Source organism: Lathamus discolor, chromosome 1 (assembly GCF_037157495.1).
Source record: "Lathamus discolor isolate bLatDis1 chromosome 1, bLatDis1.hap1, whole genome shotgun sequence".
In the NCBI taxonomy this organism is placed as follows: domain Eukaryota; kingdom Metazoa; phylum Chordata; class Aves; order Psittaciformes; family Psittacidae; genus Lathamus; species Lathamus discolor.
Window position 1 is genome coordinate 140,801,509 of NC_088884.1, and position 25,310 is coordinate 140,826,818.

The 25,310-nt window shown below is 40.2% G+C and overlaps 1 protein-coding gene across 10 annotated transcripts in view; it reads right to left on the minus strand.

Moving 5' to 3' along the window:
* Nucleotides 1-25,310, minus strand: part of N4BP2 (NEDD4 binding protein 2) — a 65,658-nt gene that overhangs the window by 9,900 nt on the left and 30,448 nt on the right. For all 10 annotated transcript variants that reach the window (XM_065698641.1, XM_065698631.1, XM_065698613.1 and 7 more), the window contains 13 exons: nucleotides 24,085-24,420; nucleotides 21,014-22,208; nucleotides 20,060-20,184; nucleotides 18,784-18,872; nucleotides 17,433-17,509; nucleotides 15,475-15,630; nucleotides 10,599-12,907; nucleotides 9,103-9,188; nucleotides 8,344-8,386; nucleotides 6,921-7,165; nucleotides 1,801-1,919; nucleotides 322-460; nucleotides 5-190 (listed from right to left, as the gene is read on the minus strand). In XM_065698641.1, the coding sequence (XP_065554713.1) occupies nucleotides 5-190; nucleotides 322-460; nucleotides 1,801-1,919; nucleotides 6,921-7,165; nucleotides 8,344-8,386; nucleotides 9,103-9,188; nucleotides 10,599-12,907; nucleotides 15,475-15,630; nucleotides 17,433-17,509; nucleotides 18,784-18,872; nucleotides 20,060-20,184; nucleotides 21,014-22,208; nucleotides 24,085-24,298 (4,983 nt within the window). In that variant the 5' untranslated portion in view covers nucleotides 24,299-24,420. The remainder of the gene's footprint in view (nucleotides 1-4; nucleotides 191-321; nucleotides 461-1,800; nucleotides 1,920-6,920; nucleotides 7,166-8,343; nucleotides 8,387-9,102; nucleotides 9,189-10,598; nucleotides 12,908-15,474; nucleotides 15,631-17,432; nucleotides 17,510-18,783; nucleotides 18,873-20,059; nucleotides 20,185-21,013; nucleotides 22,209-24,084; nucleotides 24,421-25,310) is intronic.

Consider the following 25,310-nt stretch of genomic DNA (forward strand, 5'->3'; position numbering starts at 1 on the left):
TTACCTGATGAGCATAAAATGCTGCCACAGACTTCATACCCATGCAATGGGCCTCCCCGGCCTTTTTCAAACATTCCTGTCTCTTTTGCTGGTGACAAAAAGCTTCTGCTCTTAAATCATCGTATTGTGGATACTCAATTTTTTGAAGTATTTCACTCAAAGGTTCATCCTCTTCCTTACTTTTTTTTGCCTGTAGGAATTCACAATGTCGAAGCTAAGTATGCACTGTAGGGTGTTTTCAATAACATAGCTTTGGGTATGCGTGTAATTACTATTAAAAAAAAAACAACAAAACAAAAAGCAGCAAACAAACAAAAATACCTTCTTCTCCCGGTTCTTTGCAGCACTGCAGGATGAAGCCATTTCACTTTGCTGAACACTTTCTTGAGCTATAACTGTTTTTACAGGATCTGCCTCCAGAACACAGTTCAGAAACTGTTCGGTTTGTTCTAAAGAGTAGCTGTGAAGGATAAGTAAAATCTGTGACTTTACAAATCTGTTAATAACTTCTACATTTATAAAAATACATATTACAAACCTTGATATTGTTACAGAAATAGATTACAATGGAAATTAAGCACTGGAATGGAATTTTCCACCTTACTACAAAAAGGCTTGAAGGCTCACTGTACTGTATTACTGGCACTAACACACATGCAGACTTGGTTGACTGAACTGTAATTATGGGACACTTGAATATCAAAAGAACAATGAAATACTAAAGTAAATTGCACCCTACCTTAATCAAACAGACATTAGTTTAGAAGTAAACACTGCTTTTTGGCCTGTGTAAGTTACTTCATCTTGAATCTTCTCTGGTCAGGGATAGTAAGTACAAAGTAGTTTAAAACTAGCTCAGTTTTCTGAAACCATTAAAGCAGGGAAATCCTTGTATTTCTAGTCGAGCTTTGTTATTAACAAAATGAGAACAGGACATTAGTAGCCATCAGATTTCTAATAAGCCCTCATTCTTCTTTATTCTTCCTGTTGCTTATTAAGCAGACAAAAAGACTGATCAAAAGTAAAAACAGATTTTTGGAAGGTCAACATTATGAAGAGAGTTTAGAATGTGAAAAAGAAGAGATGGTGAAATGTTTGAGCTACAGAAATGTATGAAGGACATATTTCAAACATTCCACAAGGAACGGTTTTGGTAACAACATGGACAAGCAGAAAGACTGACAAGTATGCATGCAAACCAATATGTAAAGACATTCAATTGGCCAAGGATGAAAAAAGAAGTCCCTCTTGAAAGAAAGTTCAGTTCTCACGAACTTGGATTTAAGAAGGTACCCACATACCCCAGAAATATAATACAGAAGAGAGAATGTCGTCAGAAAGAGAAATGGCTCATTTCTTCAGAGCTGCTGTAGTAACCAGAAGAGTACTTACAGCTAACATCAGGTGATGGTAGCTTTCCCTTTGGGCAGATGCCATTTCCTGCAATTCTACTATTACCACCTCCACTAATTCCTCCCATTTGATTTAAACCTCAGCTCCACAGCAAATATGCAGTTCCACTGACATTCAGTCAGAGGTCAACACCCAGAGACATTCTTCTCCCAAGGAAAGGAACTGTTTACTCTCCCATAAAAGAAGCAAGCCTAGACATAGAGTTTTTATGTACTTTTTGCTTTTAGCAAAAGCTAGTTTTGCTTTTATGTAGATCTACAAAAGTCTGCTGGTTTGGAAAAAGCCATTCTTTAGCAATACCTTAACTCCTAATATTTAAGACAGTAACTGTGCAATACAGAGCGTTACCAAATACCATTTTTACAAATAACTTAAAAGATTTCTTACTTATTGTCCTTGAAGATATCCATTAAAAAATCTTGACTAATAGTTGGAAACATCTCAAAAAGTTGCTTCTCCTTTAGTTTAGCGGCACAGTCTTTTCTAGACGTACAAGGAACACGATTCTACCCAGAAGACAAAGAAAAAATATTAGAAGTTCCTGATTAGAACAAAATACAGTAATAGAGGAGCCAATCTGATTTCACTGTTATTTGCTAAGATTTCAAAAAGTATCTACTCAGTAGTTATGCACACACAGCAAAGACAACATGCCAGTATCAGCTGTCACACTGACTTGATGAGAATAAAGTAGGGAAAGGTGAGTCGTATTATACTGTACAGTATATGTATTTGTGCTCGGTTCAGCAGTAGCAGCCATTTTTCTCCTTCTTAGTAGCTAGTGCAGTGCTGTGTTTTGATCTTTTGGCCTGGGAACAGCGCTGATAACGCCGATGTTTTCAGTTGCTGCTTGAATGTTTGGTCTGGCCAAGGACTTTCTGAGCCTCATGCTCTGCCAGGGAGGAGGGGAGGCCGGGAGGAAGCAGAGACAGGACACCTGACCCAAACTGACCAAAGAGGTATTCCATACCACAGCACGTCATGCCCAGGATGTAACGGAGAGTTACCCGGAAGGGCTAGTTCACGGCAGGGTTGGACGAGGTATGGGTCGGTGCTCGGCTGGGGGGAGTGGAGTGAGTTAGTGGTCAGCTGGTGTTGAGGTGTTGTATTCTCTCCTCTTGTTATTTCCTTTATTATTATTGGTGGTAGCAGTAGTGATTTGTGTTATACCTTAGTTACTAAACTGTTCTTATCTCAACCTGTGGGAGTTGCATTCTTTTCGGTTATCCTCTCCGTCTCTCCAGGAGCAGGGGGAGGGCAAGAAGGGGGGAAGTGAGTGAACGAGGTTTGTGGTTGGGTTTAAACCACGACAGGCTATAAGTAATTTATTCAGCAGGTGTGCTCTGCAGTATGTCCAAGATCAGCAGAGGCAGGACAGTGATGGGCGGCCACAGGAAGATGTACTCCCAGCTCTTGCAGTCTAGGAACAGCACAGATGTCTACCAGCTTTTGAGCGTTCTCCAGGCTGGAAGTCCAGCCCTAATGATACATTGCTATTGTCATCATCCTGATGCTTCCTTACTTATCCATAAACTTATACATATACTCGCCTTGCTTTTGTTGGAATAACAGCTGCGAATAAAAATGACAAATAGTTCATTGGGGTTTTCTTAGAGGACAGCCTAAGAAATCTGATTACTCAACATTACTCTTTATGCTATGGGATTTCAGATCTAAGCAACTTATCTGTGATATCAATAGAATGCTGTGGCCTTGGGCAATCATGACTTTTTCTACTATTTATCTTATATTAAACTTTTAATATTCATGAAGTCTCCCAGAGATAGGATAGATCTTTCTGAATGTTTCACAATAAATAAGGAAATAACAAGAGGAAAGAATACAACACCTCAACACCAGCCGACCACTAACTCGCTCCACTCCCCCCAGCCGAGCACCGACCCATACCTCGTCCAACCCTGCCGTGAACTAGCCCTTTCGGGTAACTCTCCGTTACATCCTGGGCATGACGTGCTGTGGTATGGAATACCTCTTTGGTCAGTTTGGGTCAGGTGTCCTGTCTCTGCTTCCTCCCGGCCTCCCCTCCTCCCTGGCAGAGCATGAGGCTCAGAAAGTCCTTGGCCAGACCAAACATTTGAGCAGCAACTGAAAACATCGGCGTTATCAGCACTGTTCCCAGGCCAAAAGATCAAAACACAGCACTGCACTAGCTACTAAGAAGGAGAAAAATGGCTGCTACTGCTGAACCCAGGACAGTATTATACTGTACTGTATGTTGTATTAGAATCATAGAATAGTTACGGTTGGAAAGGACCTTAATATCATCTAGTTCCAACCCCCCTGCAGGGACATCTCACACTAAACCATACCACCAGGGCTTTATCCAACCTGGCCTTGAACACTGCCAGGGATGAAGCACTCACAACTTGCCTGGGCAACCCATTCCAGTGTCTCACCACCCTAACAGGAAAGAATTTCCTCCTTATATCCAATCTAAACTTCCCCTGTTTAAATTTTAACCCATTACCCCTTGTCCTGTCACTACAGTCCCTAATGAAGAGTCCCTCCTCAGCATCCCTATAGGCCCCCTTCAGATACTGGAAGGCTGCTATGAGGTCTCCACGCAGCCTTCTCTTCTCCAGCCTGAACAGCCCCAACTTCCTCAGCCTGTCTTCATACAGGAGATGCTCCAGTCCCTGATCATCCTCGTGGCCCTCCTCTGGACTTGTTCCCACAGTTCCATGTCCTTTTTATGTTGAGGACACCAGAACTGCACACAATACTCCAGGTGAGGTCTCACAAGAGCAGAGTATTGGGGCAGGATCACCTCCTTTGACCTGCTGGTCACGCTCCTTTTGATGCAGCCCAGGATACGGTTGGCTTTCTGGGCTGCGAGCGCACACTGAAGCCGGCTCATGTTCAGTTTCTCATCCACCAACACCCCCAAGTCCTTCTCCTCAGGGCCGCTCTGAATCTCTTCTCTGCCCAATCTGTAGCTGTGCCTGGGATTGCTCCAACCCAGGTGTAGGACCTTGCACTTGTCATGGTTAAACTTCATGAGGCTGGCATCAGCCCACCTCACAAGCGTGTCGAGGTCCCTCTGGATGGCATCCCTTCCCTCCAGCATATCAACTGAACCACACAGCTTGGTGGCATCGGCAAACTTGCTGAGGGCGCACTCAATCCCACTGTCCATGTCAGCAACAAAGATGTTAAACAAGACCGGTCCCAACACCTATCCCTGAGGGACACCACTCGTTACCGGTCTCCAGCCGGACATCGAGCCATTGACCACAACTCCTTGTGTGTGGCCATCCAGTCAGTTCTTTATCCACCGAGTGGTCCATCCATCAAATTGATGTCTCTCCAATTTAGAGACAAGGATGTCGTGTGAGACAGTGTCAAACGCTTTGCACAAGTCCAGGTAGATGACATCAACTGCTCTACCCTTGTCCATCAGTTCCATAGCCCCATCATAGAAGGACACCAAACTGGTCAGGCTGGATTTCCCCCTAGTGGCCATGCTGATTGTCACCAAGCACCTTGTTGCTTTTCATGTGCCTTAGCATGCCTTCCAGGAGAATGTGCTCCAAGATTTTGCCAAGCACAGAGGTGAGACTGACTGCTCTGTAATTCTCCGGGTCTTCCATTTCCCCCTTCTTGAAAATGGGGGTTATATTTCCCTTTTCCAGTCGTCGGGAACTTCACCTGACTGCCATGATTTTTCACATATGATGGCCAGTGGCTTAGCAACTTCATTTGCCAGCTCCTTCAGGACCCGCAGATGGATTTCATCAGGTCCCATGGACTTGTGGATGTACAGGTTTTTAAGATGGTCTCGAACCAGATCCTCTCTTACAGTGGGCTCAAGGCCTTCATTCTCACAGTCCCTGTGTCTGCCTTCCAAGACTTGGGTGGTGTGGTCAGAGCATTTGCCAGTGAACACTGAGGCAAAAAAGTCAATTCAGAAACTCAGCCTTCTCCAAATCCTGTGTAGCCAGTTCTCCCGATAGCTTCCAGAGGGGGCCTACACTGTCCCTAGTCTGTTTTTAATTCACTACGTACCTATAGAATCCCTTCCTGTTATCCTTAACATCCCTAGCCAAGTTTAATTCTAACTGGGCCTTAGCTTTCCTAACCTGGTCCCTAGCTTCCCAGACAATATCCCTGTACTCTCCCCAGGCCGCCTGTCCTTGCTTCCACCTTTTATAAGCCTCTTTTTTCCTTTGAATTTTTCTCAGCAGCTCCTTGTCCATCCAAGGAGGTCTCCTGGCCCTTCTGCTGCACTTCCTTCTAGTTGGGATATTATATTATATCGTGTTATATTGTACGGTACTCTGCAGTTATTTGAAGTAACGCAGCTGGAGCTCCCTCATAATGGACAAAGCAAAAGGAAGATTTTTTTTAGGAGGAATTTAAATTTTGAAATGCATTCCCTGCTAGTCTATTTAGTCCAATGCTAAGCTTGCACAAAGTCCACTTTTCTATGCTATACTGAAAGCCTGAGGTTGAAACAACATCTTATTATTAAACAGTGTAAACAAATTTGTTGGTGTATCTGAGGCTGTATTGTAACAAATGCTCATATTGTGAAGTCATGCTGAGAAGAAAACCATAATTACAGCCCAGAATAAATCAGACTGATCACTCCAGCACTCAAGATTAAAAAAATAAAAAAATAAAAAAATGACAGAACAAAGCCAAGCTCCATGAATCCAAACTGTAAATAGAGCAGTAAGCATCACAGTTGTTATTATCAGTAACACACAGTTGTTATTACCAGTAAGCAGTTCAAAGAAAGAATCCACAAGCCATTCTTTCAAGGGACAGGCTAACCCATCCAACTTCCTATACCAGCAGAAACAAAGCTCCTCTTTTTTAAGGAGAGCTACTTATCAGACAGTAACAAACCAGAATGCCTGCTCCAAGCAGCTGCTGGCAGTAGAGGGCATATTACACACAGGCCAACCAGCCAGGCTATGGGAACTGTGTATAAGATACAGAATTACCCAAAATCTTTTACAAAATTACTTTCTTCTGACAAGAGGCTACAGAAACCTGTTTGAGGTTAACCTCAGGTACTTCTTTTCATGTCTCACCTGTTAGGAATGCTGTGGGTTCTCCTTTTAAAAAATATTAAAATCAATCCAATCCACTTCTAAGCAAACAAGGCAGAGAGCTAACTCAGAACAATTAAGAACTGGTTTTGATATTGCTTTACCAATAAGTGTGAGAATTCACACTGATCTTTGGTTTTAGGTGAGTAATCAGAAAAACAATTCAACCAAACCCAAATGCTAACCTGGAGAGTGAAATGCGCCATGATCTGTTTGTGAAACAACCAAAATGTAATTTTAAAATGAGAATTTTTAAAAGGGAAACATCTAACACAACCAAACTCCTGTATCACCGTAATCAACAATCCCAATTGGCATGCATTTGTCTCAGGCATTTAGGCTGGAATCAGCAGCACAAAGATGAGTCACCAGGTAAGACATACTCTGGTTCATTAACAGTAATGAACTTAAAAATGGTGCTATCCATACCAGATCTTGTTTCTCCTGCATAGCTATTTCTTCGGAAATTATTTGTCTAAGAGAAACTTTCTGAATCTGAGCATTCCAGTGATCCATAAAAGGGAAAACGTCTGATGTTGCTGGGTTTTTAGTCTGTATGTTGTTAGATGAGCCAGATACCCAGCTCATTTTTTTCTTCTGTGTTTTACTGTCTGCAGTCTGAGATAACAGCATTTCTGAGTCATCTGTATCTATCTGCTGAATCACAGTAGGACCTTCACAGGAACAAAAATGAGGAGACAAATAAAGCAGTTATTAGCTTATTTATACACAAAAAGCCAAAATAATTAAGTTTTTCAACCTAGAGGATTTGGGGTTTTGTGTAAACATTATTATTAATGCTAAAACAGAAAGCAACACATTGTTTTCACCTTCCTCGTTCTATTTTCTGAAGACTGATCATCCTAATCTATTTTGTAAAACAAAAGCAAAACCATCAGACTCCCTCACCAAATTTTCAAGTGCCAAGATGTATCTTACAGCTGTTAACTACCCTGCACACCCACTAAAGTGAGGAGGTTTGATTGTTTTTATAGGTGAAATATTGACTTGTGTGTTTACATGTTTAACTGCCTTTCCTCTACAACTTAAGGACAGATGCTTAACAATCTGTTAATTTACAGTTCTAGAAGTTAATGCAAACAGCACTGTTTGGTCATTCCAAACAGCAGAGAGTTTGCACCCACACTGCAATCTGTCCTGGGTTCAGCTGTAGCAGTCATTTTTCTCCTTCTTTATCTGACTGGGCTTGTTGGCACTGCACCAGCTACTACAGAGGAGAAAAATGACTGCTACATCTGAACACAGGACACAATCCAAGTCTCCACCCAGGTCTCATGCAAAAGTAGTGGGATCGACTGTAGGTGACATTTCTTCTGGGAGCTGAATGAAAACTGGATTGCCAGAGATCTCAACACTTTTTGAACAAGGCATACATCTTCATGCTACAATCAATTCCTCTGACAAAGACAACATGTGAATGATGTTGTAGTCCTGACCTTCCTTCCTTCACCTACAGAAATCTCACTCTGCTAGTAATTCTCTGGCTGCACCTTTCCTTGCTATAGAGATTAGAGAAGTCAGACCTAACAGCTAAGTGAACCAGGCAGAGCTTCTTTGTAAGTTCACTGAAGTATACAAAATGATAGCCTTTCTGCTTGCAGCTATCTAGGTCTAGTGATTCTGCTTATAATTAACTTCCTTTTCCCCACACTCCTCTGTAAGAGAATGGTAAGTGGAACTCAGAGCAATAAATAGAAGCTTAGCTTAATAAATGAACCCATCATTTTTGCAACAGACAAAATGTTTGCAAACTTACTGAAGTTTCAAAGAATTAAATACTTTCATAATGAGCATTAAGTACCTTTACAAGTAAGAGAAATACATAACTTACCTTCTGCAGACAACTTACATGATTCATCTCTCCTCCGACGCTTCTAAATAAAAACAGTAAAACCATGAATGTTGTAAGTAAGCTATAAATTTTGCAGTGAAACTTTGCAAGTGTTAGCTTCTAAGTAACCCAGCTTCAAAAGAATATCTCACAGTATTTCTCAAAAGATTGGCTACCTTAAAAGAAGTACATTTAAGAAAAATTATTATTAAGTTTAAAAGACAGAGCTATCTTTCCAAAAATATCAAGCTAGAGGAACATGCCCTGCTGCTAAGATTTCATAACCTTAATTAAATAAATCAAACAAAAATTTTGCCAAAAAGCATTTGGTTTCATAAGGCTATGAAGGAAGGGAGGTTAGAGAACTCTTCTCAGCTAATGTACACAGAGATGTTTTGTATATACAATTATTCATAAAGCAACTCTTCTTACATGTCAAAAAGCCAGAACCTATTTTTGGCCAGTGGAATTTTTGATCAATCTTGTAGTGAAATTGTGCATTATGGTCCTTCTCTATTAAGAACCCTGGCTTCATGCTGAGGCACTCACAACATGCAGTTTCTTCATCCCTTGAACTGTCTTACACAGCTCTGACCATTACAACATGATGAGCTGATATACTCCACATATTTTACAAACTATCGTTGTTTTTACAAGGATACTTGTATCTTACACATTTAAACCAACACATAAGGAGACAAATGGTCTGACCCAAGCGCAAGCATGCAACACCATATGATAAGCAAGAAATCTACTAACCAGAACAGATTCTTTCCATTTCTCATGAATCACTTTGGCCAAATTCAGATCAATATGAACCACACAATCCTCAAGAGTTAGGGATCCTTATGGAAGAAAGAAAATACATTTGTTAAAGCTGTAAAAATCTATAAAAACTTATCTAAGCAATTAAAATGCAGTAGCCTACACTTGTTAATTTGAATTCTGGAGATTCTGCACGAACTGTCATACCTGAAAAAAACCTCAGCAACTGCCAAGATAAAAACCAGATAAATAAATACATTAGCATTTCACACAGAATCCATTATCTGTGTTCAAAAACTCTGACAGAGTAGAAAAAGCCAAGTTAACATGAATTGTGTGTTACTACATCTTCCTTTTTTCCATTTTTGCTATCAGAACCTTCTTTTACAAACCCACTGGTAATTCGTAACCAAAGTTTCATTTGTGAAACTGTGATTCCCTCTGTTTTATTGTAATCCACATGCAACTGCTTTTATGAAACACAACATACTCGCCACTGCCCAACAGCAGCCACAAGCCTCCCTTCAAACACATAAACTCAGAGAAGCAAACTCCAAGTCAGCCCTCTAACTCTAAAGGAAACAGCAGGAATTATCATGGTATCATACTTTTTTTTCCTAAAAGATCTGATAACGTTTCTCATCCTTTCAAAACTAAAAAGGCAGTAAGTACACATGTGCCAAGTAGAAAGGCATAATTCTATGAATTCAGACACAACACCTTTCTGCTACCAAGTATTTTTTTTTGGAGGAGGTAGACATGGAAGGCAAAGAGGCCAGCAGTCAAATCACCAATCATAAATTCACACCACATAACCTTCAGGAGAAAAAGATAAAGAAAGAAGGGAGGAGGGAGCAGAAGACAGAGGGAGGGAGAACAAACAAGCTATATACTCCTTGTGTTTTCTTCCTTTTTCTATCAGTCTAACTTCTGTGATGCATGTTCAAGCTGCTTACAGCTTCCTTCATCATAGTCTCCCAGCAGACTAGTCTGTTTTAATCTTTTACGTCTTTTAAATATAGCTGCCCTTTATCTTCTCTCTAAACAATTCATCTTGTCCTTCCCCACTTTAACTGATGCCTAAAGCTTTCTTTTTTTTTCTCTAGCCAGTCACTGTTTGCATCCTCCTCATCATATTAATATCCCTTCAGAATCTGAATACAGGCTCAAAGCCTACTGCTCAAAATGCAAATAAGCCAATATATTTTCTTATGATTTTAGAGTACGTGCATGTACAAAAAGACAAAGGCAGAAGGTAGCACTACTGCATCTGTATTTTATGCCACACTTAGTTCAGTTCCAATTTTGGATTAACAGCAACAAACAACAGTATCATAACTCATTGTGCAAATCCATTCCCTAAAAACCAAGCATGAAGGGAAAAAAGCAGAGGCAAAAGAAGAAATGTTTTCTCACCCAAACTGAGGGGTTTTGTTGTTTGGGGTTGTTTGGTATTTTATATAAAAATATGGATACAATTATGCCCATACCTGCATCAATGCCAACAGGCCCAAATATTTCTTTCAACTGGAGTGCCAGTTCAGGAGGTAATGTTAGTTCTAGGCAATCTATATTGAAGGCTGCACGTGATGCTGGTACAGGACTTTGTATCTTGGCTTTGGCTTCATCCCTGCTTGGAGTTTCAATTTCTACTCTACCATGTATCTCTCTGAAACTCCCCTGGGTTTCCAGTTCTTCATCATTCCTCGGACCGAACAGAGGTGCATGATCCACTTCTAGTAACGAAGTCATCACTTTGGAATTCTCTGTGTTGCTTTCCGAAGGGTTACTGTCGCTCTCATTATTTAGTTCAAATTTCAAATGGGTAGAAGTTGTGTTAGGACCATGAGGCAGAGTCTTGGGTACACAGAAGCCTGCATCACGTTGTGAGAATAATGGCTTATTTATAGGTTCTTCAACAGGACTCTCAGTTTCTACCTTCTGCTTTCCCGAAACAAATGGCTCAAAGATACCTGCTGCTGAGCTGCCTGCATCAGTTCCAGGGGCTGCATCTCCACAATTCTTCAGTTCTGACGAATCCTTCAGTGAGGTAGCAGTCAATGCATCAGACACATCAACATCCATCACAGTTGCCTTGGCAGCCCGACTTTCTGCAATGCTGAGTGATGAGTTCTGCTCTTCTGAAGGCTTAGAGATATCACAAGCCCCAATTATCTGTGACATTTGTTCACAGTCCTTGAGATTCTCACCGTAGTTTGTACTTGCCTTGAAATCAAGGTCTGCAACAACTGGCTCAGCTTCTCTTACTTGAAAGCATTCAGTGCCAACATCTTTGCGTAACTTTTCATCAGAGTCTAAGAGCAGACCTGTGGCCCAGTCTATGTCTTTGTTACATCTTTCATACAGATCTTTCACAGCTTCAAATGAAACAGAATCAAAGAGCTTACACAGCATATTCAGCTTTTCAGACTCATCAATATTGATAAGTTCACTTTCTTCCACAAATGTACTTTTATCATACATAACTCGATAGGGAATTTTTTCCTGAGAATCTGAAATATTACCTACATCTTTGGGTTTGAAGCCATCTAGTCTGCCATGCAACACTCTGGTAGTCTCTGGAAAAAGCATTTTCTTTTCTAACCTCCACAGGAGAGCAAAGTCCTGTGATTCAGTCTGTGAATGGCTACTTTTTTGCCTACACGAGCATGCATCCTGTTTCTCTTCTTCTACATGAAGTGTTGACAAGCATTCCTCTTCCCTTGGATGGGGCAAATTGTTGTTTGTAAAAGTGAGGGCCAATTTGTGATGTTTCCTCATTCTCTTATTTTGCTGCAATTTTTTCTCACCTACTGTTTCACTAGCCTCTGTTTCAGGTCGGTGCATATGCAAAGTCTCTGTATCCGGTTGCTCTGCAGTGTTCACAGGTGTCCCACGAAGCACATCTACAGTCTCAAGAGCATTTCTATTAATGTCACCTTCAGCATTTCTGTGTTCATCGGACTGATTTAGATTTGTCTTTCTCATTCTCCTTGACCTTTGTTGTCTCTGTTCTAATGAGCCTGTGACAGGCCAATGTCCTATCATTTGCAGTTGTGGTGTAACTTTATCTGAACTAACAGAGAAACAGCCAGAGGCTAGATTTTCTTCCTCATGTCCTTTTTCAACAGTACAGGTCCCAGGCAGGCCTGCTTGCTCTTTACCTAACTCAGGATTCTGTTGACTGTGAGTTTTAACTTCTTTATCGCTCTTTAGGAAAGATTTTTCTAGTCTTCTAGCTCTTTTGACTCTCTGTCCCATAGTTTGTTCTACGGGCCAGTCACCCAGAAAGTTCAGTAGTTCTGGTTTTCCTGACATGTCAAAAGCCGAACTGCTTGGTTCTGCTATGTTACTACTTTCTGTTGATTTTGGTTCTGTACATATTTGGCCAGACTGTTCAACTTCAGTTTGAACTTTGAGAATGCTGTTATCACTGTGCTCCTCAACTCCTTCTGCATGCAAGCACAGAGTTTCTTCAGTCGTGGTCGCACCAATCTCATCCTTTTCTGTTTCAGCATTTTTTCCTAGTTTTTCTCCCTTTTCTTCTTTCTTCTCCAAGGGCAGTTCTTCTACACAATCTGACAAACAAACATCCAAGTCATCTTGAACAGTGCTGTCCTCACAACTGTGTTCCACTAAGCTATTTTCAATTTCTTTTTCCTCTTTCTGAAGATGCTCAGGATCATGGTTACTTCCTAATGTTAGAGAAGTACTGGGAAAAGTTTTATCATCTTCAACTAATTCAAGAGGCCCCAAATCAGAAGCGAAAGGTTCTTCCTTTACATCAGAATGTAATGTCCTGAAAGACAAATTCAAATGAAAGACAAACCCATTTGAAACCTTCTTGTCCGCATTTTTAATTTCGGCTTAACTATTTAATATTTTGAAATTACAGACCAGAAACCACCTTTTAGGACACTAATCATCCAGCTGGAGATCTCTAATGACAGAAAGCAAATTTAAGAAGTGTTGAGGTTAGGGCTAAGTCATCTTTATAAAAATGGAGCTAAGCAATGTGGAACTTCCCTTGCTAAGTATCCGTTTCTTACTTCAGCATGGGGTTAAGAATAAAAAAGCCTATTTTCCCCCATTCCCAGCATTCAGTTATGTAATGAAGCACACTGGCTCATGTCCAGCAGCTGCCAGTCAGCACCCCTGGTCCTTTTCCACCAAGCAGCTTTCCAGCCACTCTTCCCCAAGCCCCTTAGTGTTACATGAGGTTATTGTGACCCAAATGCAGGACTCAGCACTTTGCCTTGCTGAAATTCATAGCACTGGCCATAGCCCATTGATCCAGCCTGTCCAGACACCTCTGCAGAGCCTCCCTATCTTTCAGCAAATCAACACTCCTGCCAACCTCGTGTTGCCTGCAAATTTACTGAGAGTGCTCTCGATCCCCTCATCCAGATCATCAATGAAGATGTTAAACAACACTGGCCCTAACAGAGCCCTGAGGGACACCACTAGTGACCGGTCGCCAACTAGATGTGACACCATTTATCACCACTCTTTGGGCTCCGCCATCCAGCCAGTTTCCTACCCAGTGAAGAATACACCCATCCAGGCCATGAGCAGCCATTATCTCCAGGAGGATGCTGTGGGGGAGAGTGTCAAATGCTTTACTAAAGTCCAAATAAACAACGTCCACAGCTGCTCCTTCATCAACCAGGCGGGGCACCTTACCGTAGAAGGAGATCAGGTTGTCAGGCAGGACGTGTCCCTCATGAACTCACGCTGACTGGGCTTGATCCCTCCCTTTTGATCTCACTTAGGATCATCTGCTCCATGCAGATGGGCTGCATTGGACCTCCCCCGGCACTGAGCTCAGGCTGGCAGGCCTGTAGTTTCCAGGGTCTTCCTTCCTGCCCTTTCTGTAGAAAGGCATCACGTTGACAAACCTCCAATCCTCTGGGACCTGCCCACTAGACCAGGACTGCTGGTAGATGATGGAGTCTTAGCAAGCTCCTCTGCCATCTCCTTCAGCATTCTTGGGTGTAACCCATCCAGCCCCATAGACTTGTGTACATCTAAGTGGAACAGGAGGTTGCTAACCATTTCTTCCTGAATTACGGGAACTTCAACCAGCTCCCCATCTCTGACAAACAGCTCAGGGAACTGAGTACCCTGAGGATGGCTGATGTGGCTATTAAAGACTGAGGGCAAAGGCAGCATTAAGTATCTTAGCCTTTTCCTCATCCTCAGTCACTAGATTATCCCCATTATCCAGTACAGGATGGAAGTTCTCGTTGGCCCTCTTTTTATTGCTGATATATTTGTAAAAGTACTTTTGTCATCTTTTATAGCAGTGGCCAGATTTAGTTCCAGCTGTGTCTTTGCCTTTCTAATTTTCTCCCTGCATAACTTAACAACATCCTTGTACTCCTCATGGGGTGACAGGCCCACTGTTCCTCTGAGGGTAAAGTAACCAATCACAATCAGTTATCTTTTTTTTCCTGGTAGAGCTGGTCATGATACAAGGTGTTCTCTGACTCTTCCATGGTGACTCTTCTAACCTGGATGATCCCTTATCTACTTCTTCATCTTTCTCATTTTCCTCATCCTCACACACCTCTAATCTGTTGTGAAGGGGTACTTGGGAAGATGACATAAACTGGAGGGTAATACACTGTCTACTCTGAGAAGTAACCTGTTTCCAACCTCCCCTGTCTCCTAGGTCCCCTCCATCTGCCTGGTGTCAAGAGGGTAGGGGATTCTTAATTTCTTTTGTTTTGGGTGGCTGGCTTGCTTCTCTCAGGGATGGTAGAGCACAGTTCCACCAGTTTCAAATACATTAAGCATGCAAAACGCAAATGAAATAATAACTAAAAATAATCTGATTTCCTATGCATTATTATAAGGCATATACACCATTATTCATATTAGCCACTACAAAACAGTCGTGCATACAACCAACATAAATCTAGACAAGTCTGAACTAAATATACTCGAAAGCGACTAGATAACTTGCTACTGAACAAAGAATTCACATTTTACCATAAAAACATCATCTAATAACAACACACAGCCTCAGAAATTGTAATTTGGGACTACATTATTCTGAAAAGCATTTTAGAGATTTTAAGTGTTTTTTATCTACAACATACAGCCTATAGCATGTTTCTGATAAGAGAAAGTCAATCAAACACACAGTCATATGGGGAGGTTTTCAAAAAGCAGTGGAAAGTTGCCTAAGTCCCTTGACCGCTCATTTGTAGAAATCCTCAAATTCTTATAAACTAAGAAAACTACGCAGTGCATTTCTTTTCATTATTTAACTGCTCAACAGCATTATCCAGCTTCCACTGCTACAAAGTTTGAATTTTTACCCTTTTATGCAAGATCACAAAGCTAGTATAATAATCTAACCTATGGCTTTCCTCCTGACAAGGATCTTCACTCCAACCAGCAGCTTCTGCTTTGTCTGGGACTGAAGAATCCAATACTGAACTAACAGTAAGGCAGTGTTCATATCGCTCCAACATTCTTTTGATCTTTTCTTTAGAGACACCATGAATGTTTCGCCTATGCACAAAAAAAAACAAAAAAACAAACCAACATTTCAGATTTGTATATTACAGTGGGAGAAGGGAATAATTCAACAATAATTTCATTATAAGTTTACAGCAAAACTAACCAGAGATTTCAGGGGGACAGAGCAAAAGCTGTGAGACAGCAGTTCTTTCTGTATCAGTGCACTAAGGTACTCCACATAGGGTGTGACTCAAACTGCTGCTCCACTTCTCCATCCCACCTGGTGGCCCTGTTCTGCAACTGGATGATTTGCTTAATACTAAAACTTAAAACTGTACCAATAATGCACCTTCTTCAAACCAGTATCAGAAACACACCATATCAGATCCTGAGAGTGATGCAGGATATAAGAATGGGTATGGAAGATTTCTGAATTAACTCTTCCTTCTTTGATTTTGCTAAGAACTCCTTGAGCAAAATCTATTCACTTATTATTTTGGACACACTTTGGCTGGAGATTTTCAGTGACTCTGTTGAACACCAACTTGGAATATGCTCTGCAGCAGTTCCACCTAGAAGAAGTGAATCCTGCCAAGGATGGCAAAACAGAAATTGAAGGTACAGGAGAAAATGTTTAAGTTCTATTTTAGGAGAGAAAATAATCTTCCTTACCACAGTTGAGAAGTGGCCAACCTTAAGGTAGGCATGCAAATTCAGATGACAACAGATACTACAAAATCACAAAACAATTTATGTTGAAAGGGACCCCTGCTGGTCACACAGTCCAACCTCCAACTCACAGGAGGTACAGCTAGATTAGGTTGCCCAGAGCTTTGTCTTGTCAAATTTTGAATATCCTCAATGCCTGAAAGTCTCCAAACTCTCTGGGCAAACTCTTTCAGTGTGTGACCACCCTCAAAAGAAAAAACAAAACAAAACCATCAAAGAAAAACCAAACACTCACTTACTTTATGCAATAAAAATTTCCAAAGTTCCACCTTAATTATGTTTGGTTTGCCCTATCCCTGCACAATTCTCAGAAAAGATCTTTTTAGTGTTCTCTGTGACCCCTCAAAAGATAGCTGAAGACAACAACATGGCTCTTCCTTAATGTTCTCTTCTTAAGGCTGAACAAAGTATTCTTGCTCAGTTCAGTGTCATCTGCCAATCTGCTGAGAGTGCACTATGTTCCAGTATCCAAGTCATAAATGGGATATTAAATCCTGGCCGCCCTAGCATTCATCCTAGAGGTACATCAGCCACCTCTCGGACTTCAGTCCCTTTGAACCTGGCATCCAGCCAATTTTCTAGGTACATATTATTCACTCACACAGGGTTTACATCTTGCCTATTTTGGCTCTAAGTAATGGTTCTATGACTGTGTAGAAGGTCCTGCTAAAGACGAGGTAAACAATAATGAGGATGCACAGGGGTCTGTCCCTCTCATGAGGTACTGACTGCTTTAAACTCAGTGACAGCAGAAAAATTTCAAGTAAGGCAACAGACCAGCCAGATGCAAAACCAGTCTCAACCTGACACCATTTTTGTAACCTCAGGAAACCAAAGAAGCAGTCACTGTACCTTAAATGCAAAAGAACTGCAATCATGAAAAATTACATAATATCTATTGCTTTTGTATACAATTAGAATAAAGTGGCAGTGAAAAAATCTCATAATGCATATAAAATACTACAAAAGTTAATATTGTGGGAAAAAATAATTACTAAAAAGACACTTAATACCACAAAAATCTTGACTACTTCACCAGCCACTGCACTAAGTGGTACCTTTTTAAAAACCATAGTCTGTGAAAGAGATACAATCTAATATGAAATTCTCCTTTATAATCTTACCTTTCAAGTTCTTTGGGTTTAAACTTCCACCATGTGCCTGGCTCTCGGAACATGACTTTGTATTTGAACTGTTGAGCCTGAATAAAACAGATAAAAAACAGAACAAGCCACATCACCCATTTCTTATTCCTGTGAATGAGCACACAACACGCATAGCCTGCTTATTTAAAGCTGTTTTTTGTGCTTTTCAAAACCAACTAAACATTTGGAATAACATACTTCTGTTCAGTGTTGCACTTCTGCTTATATAAACAGAGATTTTCAAAAATATGTATTTGCTTCTCTTAAACTGTGTGCCATGATCACACAAACAAACAAAATCATCATTTTGTATCCCCCCTTTGAATGTTCTGCCCCCTCTGAGTCTAGACTGCAGAACTTCTCCTCTTTCCAGGGATAGTATGCACATCTCCAAGAGAGAGAAAAGCTCTCTGCTTACATTCAGAGCTGACCAGATGCAAGGCAGTTCCAAAACAAGCAATTCAGTTACATTGACACAGTTACGGTGGACAGCGTCCTGCCATGCGGGAAACTTGAGTGGACTGCACGTAAATGGTCCTTACATGGTCTAGTCTCATCATGACAGAAAACAAGGCCAAAGTCTAATCAGGAGAAACACTGAGAGTACTGTGCCACTTCTCTCTGTTAGTGTTTTCAGAAATAAATCTTGTTACCTTACCAAACCCTGCATCTCCTGGAAGAACTTTTGTTATATCTTTATTTCAGTACACAGCAAAATCAAGGACTTAATTTATGAAAGAACTATTAATCTGACAATTGCTAATAAATGCAAGGAGAACAAAATAAAAATTCTATTAATAAAATTATCTGTGTTAAGTCCCACTGTATTATCAAAGATAATCCATTACCACACGCAGCATACGCACAGTATCTGCTCAAAACCTGGCAGTTCTACATACTACACTCCCCTAATGTGTTTACGTACCATGTTAGGAGAAATCTGCCTCTATGTCATACTTAGGATTGAACTAAGACTGTGTTTTCAAGTTTCATCATTCATTAATTAGTGCTTATCATATTTTAAAAGCAGCTCATAATTTCCCCAATCACATAAAAGAGGAACAGAATTCAGTTTCCACAACAATGTTTATTTTTGACCCCAAGTACAAAGCACTTGGTTTTGTCACTTGGAAACTAGGCCACGTCAATACTCAGATGCGCACAGAATACGACACTGGGTAATATGATTCCGTGTAACACTTTTTTTTTGACTCCAGACTTCCTTGTGGAGCAACAGCTAGACTGAGAAAGACAATCTCATTCTAAAACATATGTTGTTGCCATGCTGGTCAATAATCCCTTTTCACGTTGATCAAACTGTAATACTAACCAAAGTAACATAAGGCTTCATCTCCCATGCTTGTATGTTTGTGTTGTCAATTATTATGGGAGAGATTCTCATTTCAAATGCTTCTTTGGCTGAAAGACACATATGCACAAAAGAACACAATATAGTCAATTTCACTATAAAAGGGTGGACATATAACATTTATACTAATGCTCTAAATTTGTTCTATTTTATAAAGCAGATAATCCATAATGATTAACCACTGTGTAAAGAACTCTTGTCACAGCCTGATCTGTGTCAAGGCCCTCTTTTTTTTTTCCAGACATGCCCCCCCTCACATGTAAGGCTACTGATACAGCATTATTCTTCCGAATTAACGTATGTATGATAATCAAGGAATAAGAACACAGATGTAAAATGCACCAAGATGACTAATCAATCAGTAAATTCAACTTAAAAACCTACATGATCACCTTAAAGTGGACTTCTTTGTTGCATACAAAATCCTTGACTTTATAGCAGCCTTAAGAATAGTCCACTCTGTAAAACTATATAAAATATGAAAAAGCAAAAGAATTACTGTAGTTTAAATACACAGCAATGAAATGTTTAGAATCAGTAGCTTTGAGATACAGCATGATGTTTCTGTAACTATGTTACAGTATGTCTGAACAACTGAAGTTATCACTGAGTCACACATTTCTTACTAACCCATTTCTCCACTGGTCAGAAATTTGATAGTAGAAAACAAATCATGGTTCAAATTTAGCAAATAGAAGCTTAAAAATATTGTTCTGTAGTATGCTTAGTGGGAGACAATATAAAAAAAATACACCAATTATGGAAAGGAGAAAAAAGATTATTTCTTCTGTCTTGCTCTTATAATTTTAAATTTGTTTTAAATTTGCCAATGATTTAGTGCTTAAGAGAAAAAATAATCAAGAGCAGGAAATTATCTATGTAAATGTTATTTGTATCGACATCCTCATTACTTATTGCATATGCATATATAATGGCTCATCTCAGAAGAAGTATTGCTGGGAGATGGTACAGATTAGCACTCCAGAAACAGGACACAACCATGATGAAATCTGAAGCAAACCAATCTTTAGACACAGACACTGGCATTTTTAATTCCAAAATGGCCAGATGACTTCTGAGTTCATGTTCATATTCTTTTTCCACACATATATTAAAAAATACTTCTACGATGGCATAAATGCTTGACCTGTGAGACAGGCATTACAAGACAGGCAGCTTCTAAAACAGCACACAAGCATTGAACTGTAAAGCAGCAAGCTAATCCCTTATTTCTCACCTCGTTTCCTGTTCCAGTCATGTGCTTCCCCTAAGCAATTGGGATCAAATTGGTATTGTCCATGCTTATAAAAGTAATCATCAGTGCTAAGAATGACTCCACCTGGGTTATCCTCAAGCAAAATCCTGTGAAAGATCAAGAAGTAAATAGCTTTTCCTGCTTCTCCTCCCCAGGTGTGTTATCTTCTACGATACATACATGTATTTAGTATCTTGCACTAAACCAAAATTACTTGGAATAGAAGCAGTAAAGGGGGGGTGGGGAGCAGAACATCCTCCAGCCAAAGATGATCTATAATAACTTCCTTTCTTTTCCAAAGGCTGGGGATATCTAGGCAAAAAAGAGTTGACAGAGGTTCCCTGCAAGTCTCATTTCAAAACAACAAGGGAAGTATTTTTCCATCTGCATCTGGTGACATACTTTCACACTGACAAATACACACACAGTGTTAATTGCACCCAGTATTTCAGGTGCCAGCCAGAGGAGTCGAAGCTCAAGCTAGGCTTCTGGAGCATTAGAAAAGAAATCAAAAATTCAACCCATGAAGCTCCACACATACTACTTACACAAAAGAATTCCAACACTGGAAAGGTAATCTCTGTCTATAAAGAGCAGGCATGTTTTCATTTATGTTATTGGAAGGAAACACCTGAAATGAGCAGGAACTGGAAGACCACAGCAGACCTAATACTATTGCGGTGATCCTCTGGTGACACAGACTCCTTTGGCCAGTGACAGCAGTTAAAGCTAACCCTTCCTATTTCAATTTCCTTTAGTGGTCAAGGAGCTGCAAGCAACTCAGCTCTCCACAATTATTAATACTCATCATGCTGCATGCACCATGGAGCTGGAGATTAGGGTATAACTACAAATGTCAGAAAACTGTCTGCCTGCACTAAATCCTGCTCACAATTAAACAATTCCTTTTAGAAGCTCACAATATAGATGGTCTACCTTGCCAAATACGATTTTCCTGATCCTGGAACACCTCTGAGAAGAACAAGTACTTGACCTATAAGGTGCATCCTTTTTCTCATCATGTGACAAACAGGTGACTGCTGTGCTTGCAAGAGGTTCAATTTGGAGTTTCTATCTTGATTTTCCTGTACCTTCAGAGAAGGGCTGCTATCCCAGGCATTTGAAACCACTGGAGAGGAAAAATAATGTTCTTTTTCTGAAGTCCTATAATCTGAAACAGGTCTCCACTGCCCTGGACTGACAGCCACAGGAGTTACAAAGCTGTGACTTCCACTGGATGGATAAAACACAGGAGCCATGAGATTCCAGTGTTGTTGAGGTTGACATGACAGTGGGGAAAAGTTTAAGTTATAACCCTGCTGAGTTTGCTGCAAATCTACAGGTTCTGGTGTTTTTAACATGGATGTTTCAAGAGAGACATATGCCTCTGGAAGAGAGGTACTCTGGTGGATGTTAAAGGCAGTCACTACCTCTTCATGCTGTTCCAGGCATCTTGAATTAGGATTTCCAGACTCATCAGAAGCAGAAGTCACACTTTTCTGATCCAAAACAGTATCTTGTGTCTGATCAGAATTTCCACAAGGTATTTCTCCATTGGGTTGTTTATAGACTCCTGACCCCACATCATGCTGAGTATGTATTTCTGACAAATCGGAATCTTCCTGTATTTGTGCAGAAGTGTCAGATGCAGCTGGTGAGCCCGTATGGACACTTAGCTGACTCACTGGTGGCTGAGAACAGCAGAAGTTTTCTAAAACCTCATTATTTGTCCCTGTTTCCTGAGGAAAAAGTAGAAGACTGCAACCTGAAAAAGATTTTTCCCACTCAGGAAATTCATTAAAGCCATCGTGCTCCACAGAACGCTTATGTACTATTTGGTCATTTGCAGAACTGGGCAATTCATCACTCAAGCTGTATCTCTGAAAGGAATTTTCTATTAAGGAATCGAGTTCTTCAGTGAGCTGCACATCATTCGATAGGACCTCTTCCATCCCTTCTTCAGAATGACTTTGTTCTGCAGTACTTTCCCACCTTCTTTCATTTGCAACAGATCTTTGCTGATTAACAAGAGCTAGCGATGGTGCTACTGTATCAAAACCCAAGGTTTTTGAAGATCCTACGCCTTTAGCATGAGTGGACAGCTCTAGCAGATAATCCATAGCTTTCTCTACTGTTGAATAAGGTAAAGAGAATAAAGCATGGTCAACGGAACAAACATAAGTTGATGTGAATGCAGTTTTTTTACTACAAAGAGTATTCATCACAACTAAAGAGACAACCAAAAAACAGTTCACCAATTCATCTTTTAACACACCTTCTGCAACTCCCTCCATCTGTTTCTCACTAGAGGTAAAGACAGAACTCAATACTGACATACTGCAAAATAATAACTTAGTAAGCATATAAATTACTAAGGAAATAATGTCTAAAAATTATTCAGTTTAACCGGAAAAAATATCAGAACTGGGTGTTTAAATGGGTACTTCCTTTTAGCCTATGTTATATAGGCTAAACAGAGTAAAATAAATGCAAAAACACTTCTGAGAACAAAAGAGATACAAGCACGCAAAATATATTCATTATGGCTAGGACCAATAGGAAATGTCGTATCTAACATAGCTTGAAAAAACCCAGTATCTGCATTAATTCTCTGTAAAGCCACCAAATGGAGTACAGGTTGCCCGTGATCAACATGAATAAGATCAAAACCTGGCACAAGTATCACCTGGGCCCCAAAGCTAAGCTCCTGTTTTCCTGAAAGACAGTGTAGCAAAAAGTCTAATTCTATTAAAATCCAATGCTTTCTGCACACATTAAACAAAATCTTCCTTGTCCTTCCATCTTCGCTACTGTATGAAACTTATTATTACTCATATGAAAAGATGCTGATCTTTCCATTTTCAAACTATTGTTAATAGTATAACACAATAATGAACTCAGTGCGTTTACTGAATTCTCCAATAAGCCTCTAGATAAATCTGTTATTTTGATAAAGGTAAATCTTATTAAGAGTTAAAAGCATGAATCAGTAATTCCAGTAATTTTAATTCTAAAAGAAACAATAACCATAGCAATAAATGTGAGAGTGGTATTAAGATATAAACTCTGTGCAATTTAGGTAAAGTAAAAATGGCAATAAAAGCAGTCCTTTTAATAGCTACCCAGCTTTCATACATGTACAAAATAACAATCCCTGTCTGCTTTGCAAAATACTCTTAGATAAAACTCAGCTAATCACATCTGACAACATGAATACAGATTGATTAAAATGCTCCATATATGACTTACTCCCCTTTCGAGTAACTCCTCAGATATTATAACTCCTCCTGCATCTTATCCATTACTTTTATTGCGTGCTAATGAGCTTGCTCATAGAAGAATTTCAAAACCACGCAAGCATGGGAAGGACTAGGCACAGACATGAAGAGGCGGGTATGTAGCTTGGCAAAATACAGAGGAAGAAACACAGTCCAAGCTAGGCTGCAGAGAGTTCAACATGACAAACAGAATTTATCCTGCAAAAACTAATCCTCAGTGGAGATGACAAGATGACTGTGCAAAACAGAAAGTGAAACAAAAGCTCAATTCAAGTATTTAAGGAAAAGCAAACGCTGCGTGGACCACATACAGTGTGCCACTGTCTTAAAAAGATGCAGTCTAGAACACAAAATATGCCTCTTGCAGAGGACCTCTTGTGCACCTACCAGGTATGGCATAGAAACTAAATGGGAAAAAAAAAAGAAGACTCTCCTCACAAGCCTGTGACTGCGTGCTCTGTGTCACAGAACAAACCACTTAAAGTGCACCTCCATTTATATGGAGCACACTGCACAGCAAGTTACCAGCCTCACAGAAACATTGTCAAACTTGGGAGAATCCTGCAAGGAAGAACCTGTAACATTTCAAAATATTATGACTCACCTACTCATTAAAAGCTAAACTCACAAATATGCTTGCAACACCTACACCAACTTTTCTGGAGTCACCCTAGTTAAGAGCTGTCTGCACATGCAACAAAACTGTAATGACAACTGCACATTATTTACCTTTAAAATCACATTCAGACAGAACCATATAAACCACAGTAGGATCTAGGTCAGAAAACATCTCTGACATGCTGTTCAGGAGCTTTTCCTTATTGACACTATGCACTGCTTGTGACAGTGAAAAGCTTGGGTCCCCTTGCCATACAGCAACAGTTCTGTCATAATTGCCATTCTTCAGAGAAGGGCTCCCACCAGTTTTCCTTTTCCGTGGCATTTTGTTTTCCAAAAATCAGCTTGGTTTTTTCTTTAGTTTGTTCACATGAGGCTGACAGCACCAAGCTCAGAAATCACAAAAAACCCCTCGTAACTGGGATACACATAACAGAAATAGCAGACCTGGGAAAAAAGAGAACAGAGAAATTTCAATAAAATACACAGTCACATTTCCATGTCTCCTGCTTAAAAGGTAAAAAAAAAATAATTAAAAAAAAAAAATATATAAGGATCCCGGAAAGCATTTTCTAGAAGGCTGCCCTTTCTTCTTTTCAAATGGCTGACAGCTAAACAGCAGCCTTATTTCCCAGCTAAGTAGGTATTTAATCTGTGTCTGGAAGAAAAAACAAATACAATGGGAGTTTAAAAGAAAAATCCAGAACAGTAGAAGCAGCAGCACAGGGCAGTCAGTTCACAAATACTCCTCTGCTAACGCCTACTGATGACCAGTTAACATATGGAACACTTACATTCTGTTAACATGCAGAATTTTTGCCCCTTACACAAGTACTGGAAAACATAGACATCTCCAAATCTTCCAAAAGTCCTTCATTACTTCCCACCACCCCACCCTGATTTATCAAGAGTAACCAGATGAGGCTCTTCAACGTTCAAACACTGGCACAGGTTGCCCAGAGAGATTGTGAACTCTCCAAGCAAGCAGATTCTCAAATCCTGACTGAACACAGCCCTGAGCAACCTGCTGCAGGTGACCCTGCTTGAGCAGTGGGTTGAGCAGGGTAACATCCACCAGTGCTTTCCAGCCTCAGCCTGTGGAAGATCTTTAAATTTTTTTAACAGCTTTATAAGCCATAAAGCCAGAAGAAGCTTCTGTCTGCAGCCCTTCCAAAAAAAAAGAAACTCATACACACACACTTCTTCCATAAAGCCTTTGAATAAATCAGTTATAATATTATGGCATCTATAATAACTGCAATCACTGCATTAATCTTGTATAGGAAAGGAAAGTGATTATTAATTGAAGTACAAGCACAGAATACGGCATGGTCTCC